Source organism: Hemitrygon akajei, chromosome 16 (genome assembly GCF_048418815.1).
Source record: "Hemitrygon akajei chromosome 16, sHemAka1.3, whole genome shotgun sequence".
In the NCBI taxonomy this organism is placed as follows: Eukaryota; Metazoa; Chordata; class Chondrichthyes; order Myliobatiformes; family Dasyatidae; genus Hemitrygon; species Hemitrygon akajei.
This window is the reverse complement of record NC_133139.1, coordinates 30,881,522-30,894,872: the sequence shown is the minus strand read 5'-3', so window position 1 is coordinate 30,894,872 and position 13,351 is coordinate 30,881,522. Positions and strand designations below refer to the sequence as shown.

The 13,351-nt window shown below is 42.8% G+C and overlaps 2 protein-coding genes across 2 annotated transcripts in view; one reads left to right on the top strand and one right to left on the bottom strand.

Annotated features, from left to right (window-relative positions):
- The window catches only part of LOC140739928 (dedicator of cytokinesis protein 7-like), a 222,135-nt gene that overhangs the window by 80,101 nt on the left and 128,683 nt on the right, over positions 1-13,351 (top strand). The window lies entirely within an intron of this gene.
- Positions 3,646-13,351, bottom strand: part of LOC140739929 (angiopoietin-related protein 4-like) — a 12,436-nt gene continuing 2,730 nt past the window's right edge. The window contains exons 4-7 of the mRNA XM_073068611.1: positions 7,216-7,329; positions 6,869-6,964; positions 5,228-5,503; positions 3,646-4,787 (exon numbers count right to left, since the gene is read on the bottom strand). Of these exons, the coding sequence (XP_072924712.1) occupies positions 4,612-4,787; positions 5,228-5,503; positions 6,869-6,964; positions 7,216-7,329 (662 nt within the window). The 3' untranslated portion in view covers positions 3,646-4,611. The remainder of the gene's footprint in view (positions 4,788-5,227; positions 5,504-6,868; positions 6,965-7,215; positions 7,330-13,351) is intronic.

The following is a 13,351-nucleotide window of genomic DNA, read 5'->3' as shown; positions in this document are numbered from 1 at the left end:
ATGTACCTCATTAGACTGAGAGTTCTATGCAGTTCTCCACATTAGTGAGATTCTCTAACCAAATGGGAAAATGATACCAATTTGAGGAGCTGCTCTCTTTGATAAAAATATTTCTTGTTTGAAATCTGTTTAATGTACCTTTGTGATGTACTTTTCAAACTCCTTTGCAAATAGCAAAAGATTCCTGGTCTCCAATGGAGAGAGTACTTCCCTCATGGTGGAACTGTTTTGCTTTATAGTTGCAAGAATAGCGTAATTATTCTCAGCATGAAGAGCTGTTTACCAGGATTCATGCTGTGTTGTGGGCAGGCAATGGTTGTAAATAAGTTTAGGAATCAAATTAAAAACAAAATAAGGTTTCTGTAAAGAGTGACTAATTCCTTTGTATCAATTCTCTTTAATTTACCAAGCATGTGCTTTACTGGCTCCTTGGTGTGAGCTATCAATTGAGTTGCAGTTTCTACAGGCACTGATTTCCTCTGGTATTTGAGCCAAGTATTTCTTCTTCACTGGGAGCTTAGAGAGTACATGAGATGTTCTGAGTCATCACTTTCCCTCAACCAGAGCTGAGCATGTTGTTTTCCTCACTTGGATAATTGAACTAGATGGAAATTACCTAGAGTTTGAAAGGTTACTGCAGACAGACTGGAATGCAGAGTTAGGTTACAATCAGCTCAAAGGGCTGAATGGCCTACTCCTGCCCTGGAATACACCTTGAGGCCACTTATACTGGCTTTTTTGACTTTGCTGGTCTTCGAAGTTAATTGTTTCACCAGCAGGTTCCGAGCATATTTTGCTGGAAATTCATCCCATGACAGTAAAACCAAACACATTATAAAGAAGCAGCAGTGTGTTGTAAATACCGTCAAGTCTCCAAAATTCCATTCCATTGACTGCTCAGCAGCTGTATTTAATTTGCTTCCGCCATCTTGTAGTTCTAACTTGAATACTGAAGTCGCATTAATAAAAGCAAGTTGCTCCACACAGAGTTACGCTAAGTGTCAGTGTCTACCGGACTTGATCACCATGCTACGGTTTTCTGCACTTAGTCGCTCTTTATGCCAAAACGATGGAGGTCAAGTACTAGGGGCTTGCAGTTTGGTTCTACTTCAAATTCCTTCGTGAGTTTGCAAAGGTTCCGGATATGGATGGATGCATGCAACACATTATAAAGAGCAGAGACAGGTTGGGTGGTAGGAATCTGTTCCTCATGGGAAAAGAAGCTAAAATGAGAGCATAGGGTTTTTTTAAAAAAAACTTGCACGTGGGTACTTACTGAATTCTATAGATTATTCCAGAAGCAGGACTTCACAGTGACTTAGAAGGAGCCTCCTGGTACAAGTCTGACCAGGAATTCAGCTTGGTCAGTTTGTCTCTCAGTTAGTTACTCACTGACTCTCCTCTGTAGGGTAACTGCATTGTGGCACCACTCCACCAGCCACCTGACCCTTACTCCTCCAACCTGGTTCCCAAGTCTCGAGTGGCATTCCCAAGGATTTCTTTCCCTCTCACAGGGGCAGCCAATGCTCGCCCTTCTCGGGGCTGTATGGTAGCATGGTGGCTAGCACGACGCATTTACAGTACCAGTGACCTGGGTTCAATTCCCGCAGCTGCCTGCAGGGAGTTTGCACGTTCTCACCGTGGCCGCGTGTGTCTCCTCTGGGTGCTCCAGTTTCCCCCCACAGTCCAAAGGCCTACCAGTTGGTAAGTTAATTGGTCATTGTAAATTATCCTGTGATTAGACTAGGGTTAAATCAAGGGAATACTGGACAATGCAGCTCAAAGGGCCGGAAGGGCCTGTTCTGTGCTATATCCAAAAAAAAAGAATGAATAGCCCTTGTGATCGACAACCCTCTCTCCCCCCACAGCCCCTCTTTCCTTTGATCACCCTGATCTGATTCTTTTGCACACTTTGACCTAGTGAAGTACACAAGCACACCATTTGCTGTAGCCCAGCGCGTTAGGCCTCAGGTGCCAGTAAATGTCCAGAGGGCCTAGAATCAAAAATGCCCGAGTTATGGAGTCAAACTGCACAGGAACAGACCCCCTATCGTACCCATGCTGATCATCAAGAACTTATAATCCTATTTACTAGCACTTGGTCTGCAGCGTTCTCTGTGTTGGATCTTCAACTGCTTACGTAGATACTGTTCTGAATGTCTCTGCTTATACCACATACTCAGGCAGTGCATCCCAGATTCTAACTATCCTCTGGGTGATAAAGTTCTTTCTTAGCTTCCCTCTAAAGTACATGTCCCTTACCCTAAACTTCTGCCTTTTACTTTTAGATATATCCACTATTGTGAAAAGATTTCTACCGTCTACACGATCCATGAACTTAATAATTTTGTATACCTCTGTCAGAATCCCCTCAGCCACCTCTGCTCTAAGGAAAACCAACCTACCGAACTGAATCTCTCTTCTTAACTGGAACACTCCACGCCAGATAACATCTGGGAAATCTCCACTGCAGCCTCTCCAGCCCAATCACGTCCTTTCTATAGACCTGTTGGCCTGTGACAAGAACTGTACATAGGCCACGGCTGGAGTATTAACCAACGTCTTGTAAAGTTGTCCCATAACCTTCCAGCTCTTGTAGTCCATATCCTGTCCAATAAAGGCAAGTTTTCCATCTTACTATTTCACTACCTCATCTACCTGTTGCTATCAGAGGTCTCTGGATATTAACTAAGGTCTGTCCACCCCCCCCCCCCCCCCCAGGGCCCTACTACTCAGTATCAAAGGAGACTGTAAGGCAGTTTAGTTATAACAGACTACTGGCAACAGTTCTCCCAAGAACTAACAGCCCCATCTGGTGACAACTAAAGATGACCATTAATACCAGCCGTGATGGTAAAGCGCTCATGTCTGAGCAGTATAGAATGGGACACGAGTCTACATCTGATGAGTGGATGTTGGACAGAGGATATGAGATACCCATTTCAGTATAACTCCCTTCATGTGGTTTCTCTTTCCAATATGGCCATGACCAGATACATCTGCAGCAGGTAAACTGCAGAGGATGAAGTCTTGTGCTGGTTCATTCGTTGCTCACTGCCTGGCGACGATGGTCTTCAGGGATCGAGCAGTGAAGCTACTATTGAATCACTCTTGGAGAGCAGGAGAAAGGTATTTGACTTGTTCTTTAAGACAGAAATGGATAAGAGCAAGGATGAAAGCTTACTTACAGAGTGGGAATGCAGAGTGAAGGTCACAATAAGATCAACTGTGGTCTTATTAACTGGCAGAAAAGGCTTGCGGTACAGATGATTGTGTCCTAATTTGTCCATTTGTGCTCTGGGATGACGTATCAACTTTGGATCTAAAAGATTTCTACTACTATATATTTGTATTCCCCCCGGCTTGTGTTTAACTCTTATTGTACACTAGTTGACAGATGCTGATGACCAAGTTTGTTGTATGGCTATCACAGGGGGAGGTGAGGTAGGTGCACCCTGTGTTTGCCCCTACTCAGCAATCTCTGTTTGTGAGAGGGAATAACAACAGCACACCTCTGCTTAGTTCAGGCACTTGAAATTTTCCTCGACCATTCCCCCCCCCCCCCTTCCACAGAGTTAATAAACACGCTGGGAAAATATGTAAACCAAAGATTATTTCTGGACAAAAATCTGAACTCACAAATCATTTGATATTAAAATAACAGCTTTTAAAGGTTATATACAGCAGACAACAGAGATTGACTCGCACTCCCTCCTGGGAAAAGCTGAGCATTTATAAATTACAAAAGGCAGGTTTGGAATATTAAATGTTTAAATATATAAAAGCAAAGAAACAATTCACACTCACTTTTCCACAGCTATTCTCAGCCATGGTGATAAAGTCAATATGACTTGGAAACATCCCTATGGGGAGGAATTGAGCTAAAATGTAACAGTTATGCTGGTGTAGGATGTTGGGGCAATTGTACTCAAGGCACTGGATCCACCTTTCACTTTGGGCTTTTGCCAGAGAAAAAAAATTGCCCTTGAATTTATTTTACAAATTCCACATTAAACATTACACCTATTTGATGATGTTGGAGAGTAATGTTTATAGAAGTACTGGCAAAAGATCAGAAATGTGCTTGTTTCGGGTGATCAAAGCCAATAATGTTCAAATGAGCTGGAAGCCCTGTACTAATACTATTGAGGACTGGCATAACAGCTGCAAGTACAGGCTGCTGCTGCAGTTCAGATGGCAATTACGCCAGGGATCTTCCTGCTCTGTGTGAACGGACAAGATAAAACGCCGGGCTCAGGCCAGGATGGGAGAAGTCCAATGGCAGTTAGTTAACGGAAATTATTTTACTATTCTGTATCTGTTTTGAACTAAAACAATGGAACACTAACAGCTGCTTTGAGTGGCATGTATGCTTTAGGAATACTTGCATAGCTCAGCCATTAATCCTGGGAAACTTGCTGCATTGCTTTGTTGCTTAAACATAGACATACATATTCGGCGACAAGCCACGTTGCAACACGTCACTGACTTTCATTCCAATTGTGAACAGCCAACCTCGCTGCTCTAAATCTCTCTCCCTCTCTCTCTCTCTCTCTCACATAAATGTGTGCACATAGTCATAGTCTCTGCAAGAGTTTTAAGATGTCGATTTTATGCTTCCAGTTCCATTGGACGAATCATCATTGTCGTGGTTTTCAGGGGGTAATTTCTACCTTTCCAGGGTTTCCAGAATATGCCCCGTTTCCTCTCGCGTCGCTGCTGGGGCTTGCTGGAGAAATACTTGCCGTTCAGATTGGCCTGTCCACAAGTGCTGAACCACCATCCCCCTGCATTATTAAAAAAAAGAGAATGCCTTTGAAGCAAATAGAAAATAAACAGCCTAAACATGGTCTGTTACCCTTCTGGTTTGTGAGGGCAGCGCTCCTACATTCAGGGGCAAAAAGAGAGACTATCATTGGGAGTGGAAGAACTAGGGGAGAGCCCATTTGCAGGCTACACACAAGGCCAAGTATAATAGGCCATCAGTTCAAGGCTTTCACACTAGTGGCTAGAGAGCTCTAGTCTCACCATCAGAATTTCCAGCATCTTTCTCCCTTTCACAGGATGGTGACTTTGGTTGCAGAAGACAGTTTGACAGGACGAGGGAAGGATGGACAAGAGTGGAGCTAGGTGTGGAGATAGAGTTTGACTTATTGCATAGGATAGCCCTTCCATTGAGTCACGCATGCCTACAACAGCATTGGAGGCCATTTGCCATGGTACTGACCTGTAAGGTGTTTGGCACAGCTCATGTTGAACTTCAGGTCGTGGTCCTGGTCTCGGGTGGAGAAGGGCAGGCCGCTTGATTCACTGATAGCGTTCTTGAGGTTTCCGGAGATGGGGCTTTTGAGGGTCATTGTGTAGTCAGTGGCCTCGCTGCCAAGGCTAAAGGGATATTCTGTGTACTCTGTGTGCTGTTCCCAATCCTCCAGTTCAATGCGCAGGAGATAGCTCCCCTGCCGCGTGATGGTGTAAAGTTTCTCCAAACCCATCCAGAATTCACCTGGAATCAAGAAACCAACATTAATCAGATCTGAAGAGTCAGTCATTGAGTGTTTATCCTTCAGCCACTGCAATATTGTGATCAGCAGGATCTTGCTGTGGCCAAACTGTTTCTTGCATTACTATAATAACAACGTATTACCAACTGTGCAAAGCTTTCAGGTTTCCTGTGGTTACGACTGCCACTATATATATCCAAAAAAAGAACCAGCTCTTGAACATTTTACACACAGAACACAAATTGTTTGCTTTTTTTCTTTTCAACCTCCACCCATTTATCTTATCCTTTTGGACAGCATTCTAAAAAACTGGCTGCATCACCGTCTGGTGTGGGGAGGGGGCTACTGCACAGGATTGAAATAAGCTACAGAAAGTTGTAAAATTAGTCAGGTCTATCATGGGTACCTGCCTCTGTAGTATCAAAATCATCTTCAGTGCCTTAGGAAGACAGTGTCCATCACTGAGTACCTCCACCACCCAGGACACACCCTCTTCTCATTGCTACTATCAGGGAGGAGGTACAGAAGCCTGAGGGCATACACTCAACAATCCAAGAACGGCTTCTTCCCCTCTGCTATCCAATTCCTAAATGGGCACTGAACCCATGAACACTACCTCACTACTTTTTCATTTCTGTTTTCGCACTACTTATTTAACTATTATACATGTATTTACCATAATTGTTTTTTTCTGTTATCATGTATTGCATTGTACTGCTACAGCAAAGTTAATAAATTTTATGACATACGCCAGGAATAGTAAACCTGATTCTGATTTTGCAGAGCGTTGGTTTCATAAATGCATTACTGGACCTTACCAAGAGGGGGCAGCACAACCCAATCCTCTCCACTTCATTTCCAGTAGGCACATAATGCTGGAGGGACTCCGCAGCCAAGTCGGCATTTAGGAAGGGAAATTTCGGTTGAGACGCTTCTGGATCGAAATAGTTGACGGTTTGGGCTGAGACTCATGGCTCGAAACATCGACTGTTCATTGCCCTCCATAGATGCTGCCTGAATTGCTGAGTTCCTCTAGCATTTTATGTGTGTGACACCAAACTTCCAGCATCTGCAGAATCACTTGCGTCTGAATAATGTACCGTGTGCCGTTCAGAAGTAGGAGCATGGGCTTAATTTATTCCCTCTAACCCAAAACGCCAACAAAATAAACAAGCAGCACACACAAAATGCTGGAGGAACTCAGCAGGCCAGGCAGCATCTATGGGGAAAAAAGTACAGTTGACATTTCAGGCCGAGACCCTCCAGCATTTTGTGTGTGTGTTGCTCAGATTTGCAGCACCTGCAGATTTTCTCAGGTTTGCAACAAAATAAGACAATTGAGCGAGAATGCACTAAATTCTGTTTACCAGTAAGGTTGCCAAATCCGTCCCTGTATGCCTGCCACAGTCGATCAAAGTCGACCGATCCATCCATCCGTCTCTGAATCACAGTCCAGCCGCCTTCTGTTGAAGCAAAACAAACTAGTTAAGGACCTGCCATGTGCCCCCACATGAAAGATAAACTTTGATTACAGAAAACCCCTCTCTCAGTTCAAACCGCAATGTGGCAGGCAACAGGGCCCTTCGAACCCCTGAGCAACACGAGCCTTAACCCTGCCTACACACGTGGCTCCGCTACTTGGAGCTTTGGCCCTGACCACATTTCATTTCATCTAGATCCCAGACTCAGCTTCCAATAACATTCCGGGTCTTACCAGCAGTCATTCGACAGAATACTTCAAACGGCTGTGAGCCTACTGGCTGTATTCTGTACACATTAGTGCTCCGCCGTCCTTCAAGGAACAGTTGGTGACAGTCAAAGGGAAGTTCTGCAAACAAAAAAAAAAATCACCGATTAGGACATTTCTTTAAAATTGTGTTTCAGTGCAAAATAGCCTCTTATTATTAAATAGAGCTTTTATTGACTCTGAGAACACCTATAATGTCTTATAACCAAACACACTGGAAAAAGTTGCACTAATTAGTGCATAGCAAAGCACACAAAATGCTGGAGAAACTCAGGTCAGGCAGCATCTATGGAAGGGAATAAACAGTCAATTTTTTTTTTGGTTGAGACCCTTTATCAGAATTAGTGCATAGTAACCTCCTACAAACAGCATTTGACAATGACCAAGTCTGTTGTAATGATTTTGATTGGCAGCCTGAGTATCAGTGGGCTCTGGGGATAACCTGTCTGAAGCACAATAGTGGCAGCTTTTTCTTTCATTTGAGGATTAGGTGGAGCCTTAGGTGGATAGTATGCTTAGCACAGCACCATTCCGTAAAATGTGCTGTCAATGTAGACTGTGTTCAAATCAATCCACGTTGGCCTTCAAACTACAACTTCAGACTCAGAGCATCTGTGCAACCAAATGAACCTCAATAGACACTCAGATAATGCTTCTACTTCCCTGAATACAATTTTATTTTCCCAGTATGATCACGCCATTCACTTCTTGGTTCAACCTCAAGATAAACGTTCCACAAGAACAGGCCAATAAACCTATCCTCCTTTTCCGTTTGTTAACAAAAAACCACAGGAATAAGCACATCCTCCAACCTGATGGTACGAATATCCATTTCTCCTTCCAGTGAACAAAATTTACCCCCCCCCCCCACCATTCCCCACTCTGACCTTTTACTTCTTCTCACCTGCCTATTACGTCTGGGATCCCCCCCCCCCCTTTCCTCTATTGTCCACTCGCCTCTCCAATCAGACTTTCTTCTCCAGCCCTTGACCTTTCCCACCCACCTGGCTTCACCTATGACCTTCCAGCCAGCCTCTTTCCCCTCCTACCTTTTAATTCACCCCTTTCCCCCTCAGTCCTGAATGAGGGTCTCAGCCCAAAACGTCAACTGTTCACTCTTTTCCATTGCCCGACCTGATGAGTTCCTCCAGCATTTTGTGGGTGCTGCTGTTCAGATTCAATATGATCATGGCCAGGGAACAAACCTAGCAAGTGTTGTACTACCTGCTTTATAATTCACATTGCTAAAAGGAGCAAAAGTAATACTTTCCTTGAATTTTGTCTTGCAGAAGGCAATTTCATATTTATGTTATTAAAGGAGGGATGAAAACCAAGTTCTGTTATTCAGTAAATGGTTAGAACTTTGCTATTCTCTCCAAAGAGAATGGCTCGGCCTCGAACAGAGAAGTTTCTTGTGCAAAGGAGTTGAATTTTTCTTTGTGACAAACAGCAAGGATTATTTACAGTGTCTGAACTTTGTACCTTGGCAGTTCTGCACTGCCAACTTACCAGATTGAAAGTTCACCTCTTGTGCTGCAATAAAAAAGTTTCTCTACCCCATTGCCAAATACCAGAATGTCTGATGTTTACACAATTTGTTGGAGCGTTGAACCCATCACTCTCCCTCCCCAGATATAAGGATATGTTCCCCTCACTGGCTTTCTCCAAGCCTGTAGCATTGAAACGAGGCAAGTGAGAGTCAATGGGTTTGAACCTGAGTCAACATGCGGATGGTGAACTTTATCCTACTTTTACCCTGTAATACGTTTTAGCTCAGAAATTAATTTATTAAAAGATGATAATCATAAAAGGAATCAGTTCAATTCCTGTCAGACTTTTTTTTAAAATGGACCCTGCATAAAGCATATCTGGGTTTCGATTTATTAACTACTCCATTAATTTTCACTTAAGTCAAGGACAATGCTTGTGTTGCCCAGGTATGGGGATATGAAGTTTTAACTTTTCTCCTGTAAATGTGAGTATTTGAATAAACAATGGGATTATTCTCCCCCCCCCCCCAAATCTTTACTACTTTCTATATTTTAAGTTTGAAGTAAGTGGTGGGGTTGACGCCAGGCTGATTTAGGATAATTTTCAGTAATGGAAGCAGGTCACGTCATGCTGTTTCACTGTATCTTTTTTTCATATAAAGCGCTAAGAGCAACAAAGGAAGCACAGTGTTATTCAAGGTGAAAGGATTATAGGGCTCCATTGGGACTTCTTAAGAGGCTAAAGTAACAACGAACTTTTACCTAGTTGTCCTGGGACTCTTCTGTGCCCTCCTTGTAAAAGTAGTCAGCCATTCCAGATGGCTTAATCCAAAAGATCTGGGTCACTTCAGGCAATTAACATCTATGGAACTGTTTGCATTGGGTTTCTCTCATTTGAAACCTATTTAATGACACGTTCTATTGCTAGTACTCCTGCTCAGTCAAAAAGCCCCCAGAATCACAGACACCATCTGTTTAACACTTCCATAATTGAAATGGTTTTGACATCTGGTGAATTTTTTGTAACTGAAGTAAGTGTCCTGGTGCAATTCACATCAAAGATTTTACCAGCTAACGGCAGCATGTTGTGCAAAATATATGAAGCAAAAAAAAAAGTAGAAGTATATTGAAGTCTGAGGGAATTTTGTACCTGCCAATTCTTAGCTTCAGAATCCTAGTCAAACTCAGGTGAAGTTTACAAACCCCATATTTTTTCTGTTTGCAAAAAAAAAAACCTGGTTTAGCCTCTGACACCATCTACCTCTGCACTTACCAAAGTCCTCCTTACACTGAATTCTTCCAAGACTCTTCGATTCTCACACACAGAACAGCTCAGTCAAACGTCTGCATCCCATACCTCGTACTTCCCTTTCACCAACCTATGTTTTCACTAATTAGAGTCATAGGAATCAAATTCTCATCCTTGGCAACTCGTTCCACAGCTAAACATGCCTCCATTTTGGTACTCCATCTCTGGCTCTGGGATCCATGTATGAAATTTCTTACCGCTATGCCCACCTGGACTCCATACTCTGAAATTTTCTAAGTAAGCTCCTGAATCTTCCACTCATTGTAGATCCTCCTTGAAAATTGACTGAATGATGACCACCTGTTCTAGTTTATCTTGATGTCCATTTTATTGGCACTTCTGAGAAACTGTGGGATACTTGCCCATGTTGAAGGCTCGACTTAAAAGCAATTTACTATTGAGGTAGTGAATAACATGGTGGCACGGTGATTAGTGGTGCTGCCTCAGTAGCAGGAAGATCGGTTCAATGAACACTTCAGTTTCTGTTTGTGTGGAGTTTGCATCATTGGATTTTCTCTGGACGCTATGCCAAAGATGTGCTAGTAGGTTAACTGGCTACTGTGCATTGCCCCTAGTGTAGGTTCATGGCATGAGCAAAGATTGGCTTATATGAGACAGAATGTTACAGATACAGAGAATTGGGATTGGAGGAAGATTAAATGGAATTGCTTCCCCTGGGAGCTACTATAAACGGGACGGGCTAGATGGCCTTCTCTATTAAAAGATATGGTAATCTCTAAACAAGGCAGCTCTATAAACATAGGATGCAGAATGCAGATTGGTTGCACACATTTAAAATAGTGCTAACCATGGAGAATATGTAGTCTAGGTCAAATTCAAGTTCCGGAAAGGATTTTATTGGGAGAACTAACAGCCTGGAGAATTGGCCTGAATGAGGGTCGGGAGTTGCCAAATTTTCCTTAAGCAGTCTTAAAATATGCAAAGCATCGGGATTCAATGGAATGGAAGAACAGCATTTAGGAGCTGAATGGCTTCCTCTGGTTCCCAAAAAAGTATTTAAAATCAACCTCTCGGTCATTAAAAAAATGAAGCTTTTGGAATGTTTTTTCAATGGTTATTGGGATTTGCTTCTCAATATCCATTCTACCTTTAACTTTCTTCAGATCAGCAGCCTCCTGGTCCAATTTAAATACTCCACCACATGTGAACGTACTTGCAGCTGCCCGTGTCTGAAACCTATCGCATCTCCTTCTGCGGCTCACTCTAAAAGTTCAGGAGCACTGAGAAACTGTCAGGGAATATCAAAAGGCTCCATGAATACAAGGTACACAAACTGCGCTGCAAAATGAAATTTAGATTCGGCCTCCTGCAGACGAACTGACGGATGGCAATATAGCAATGTGAAATGCAGTGGTACAGAGATTAATTGGGAGCAGATTAGGCCGCTCAAGCCCCTGACCCCAGCTCTGCCATTTATTAATTAACTTCAACACTGCACTTCCATCTTTCTCAAAAAAAATTATCCAGTCCTGGATCTAAATATTACAAAACTTGCCAAGTCACAAGTGGGTTAGTCATGCAAGCTGCATTTAAGAAAAATATCCCAAAGCAACTCCCTTTTTAAGACTGACAGCCTGTGTCTTTACCTTAGACACACTTGGCTCTTTCCTGTTACTGGCTGGTTTCGAAGTGGAGGAAAGGTCAGTATGTTGCAGGGGGGGAAATCTGTAGAACAGTAGCAATTGCACAGAAAAATAGCAACCCACAGGAAAGTTCAGCTCAGAAGTGGGAGGCTATTTTGAATAAACTTCTTCAACTTTCACTCACTTGGCTTTGTGCCAAGTTACTTGTACCAGTTATTTTAAAAAAAACAACAAAATAAAGAACCGTTTTAAAAAAAGGTTTGTTCCCATTTTGCAGATAAAATACTTTAATATTTCCTCTCAGCTTGCAATCGGTTTAGAGGATTCAACTTTCACCCAGTTGGCTCGTCACCAGAAATGCCGTATTTCATTTGTCAGAAATTCCTCAACAGCCCATAGTCTGAGAAAGTCTACCTCTCCATTTTCTCCCCATCTGTCCAGGCACTACACAGTTCAGTGGCAGAATGTCATGCAGTGGTCAGTCTCAAGTACAAGGCAAGCCTGGTCCTGGGGCCACTGGAATAATCGTACATTGAAATGCTGAGCTGTGCTAAATATACACATTTAAAATTATGAATTTACCTTTTTATTTTATGTTTTAAATGGTAATAAACAGCATATTTGTCTTTGGTACAAAGAAATCCTGTCCTGGACTTTCAATGTTTAACTAGCGTTTTCTTTTTGTGCTTACTCTCAATTTTATTTTTACTGAGTATATTCAATAATTTTAGACCTTCTGTTGTTAACACATTATGCAAGATTCACTCGCCAAGTAGTTTTATAGTAACTGGAAAAGAAAAGCTGCATCATCTATTTTCCACCAGGTTTCTACTCTGAAGCTGCTAGCTCCTGCCGAGACATCTCCTTGATGCCTCCGCCGCAATATCGAGGCACGGCTGCCAGATCGCAGCAAAATTTGACCCAAGGAGAAAGTCACATTTCATCCAATCTTTCCCTCTGTCAGCTAGAAACTCACAACAGTCAGGATTCCGTAGGAAAGCAGGGGTCTAGGCTGATTTGCCTATAATTAGTTTTAATAACCAATCACAGAATGTACAGTGTTGTTTACAGGCAGACATCTCCAAGGAGTTTGCCTGCTTTACTCCTTGCATATTACTCATCAAGTGCCCTTTTCCCTAGCTGGCTGACAGCCAAAGAGACATTCCTTTTAGGACTATGCTGTGCAGTACATTCAGAGTCCAGCTGGACCTCCATTCCAAATTAACCTTTGCATAACAAGCATCTAACAATGTGTAGTCACAGGTTAAGTGATTCAGAACCCCAGCATACAGTTGGCAAACACTTCAATGTCATGGCTCTGTGCATGTTAGCATCTACTTTGTTTATTATGTGTGTGGCCCACTGCACGTGCCAGTGTCTGTTTATGTTGGAGTGTCATTTGTCAACCATCTGTAATGGCTGAAGTCTGCTAAGAGATTTCCTCACTATCAGTTGTTCCTTGTGGAAAGCCAAGCCACTGACTCAACAACTGTGGTGTTTAATTTTAATTAATTTTTGGGGCAATATATCTGGGAGATAGGTTCTGTAGGTGGTGGGGGGGGGGGGAAGAGAATTCCTTGGCTCTCAACCAAGTTCCTTGGTGGCCCGTGGCATCACTAGTAGAGGCATTGCTTCACATCTCCTATGACCTGGGTTCAATCCTTTCCTCTGGTGTTATATGTGTGGAGTCTGTGTGTTCA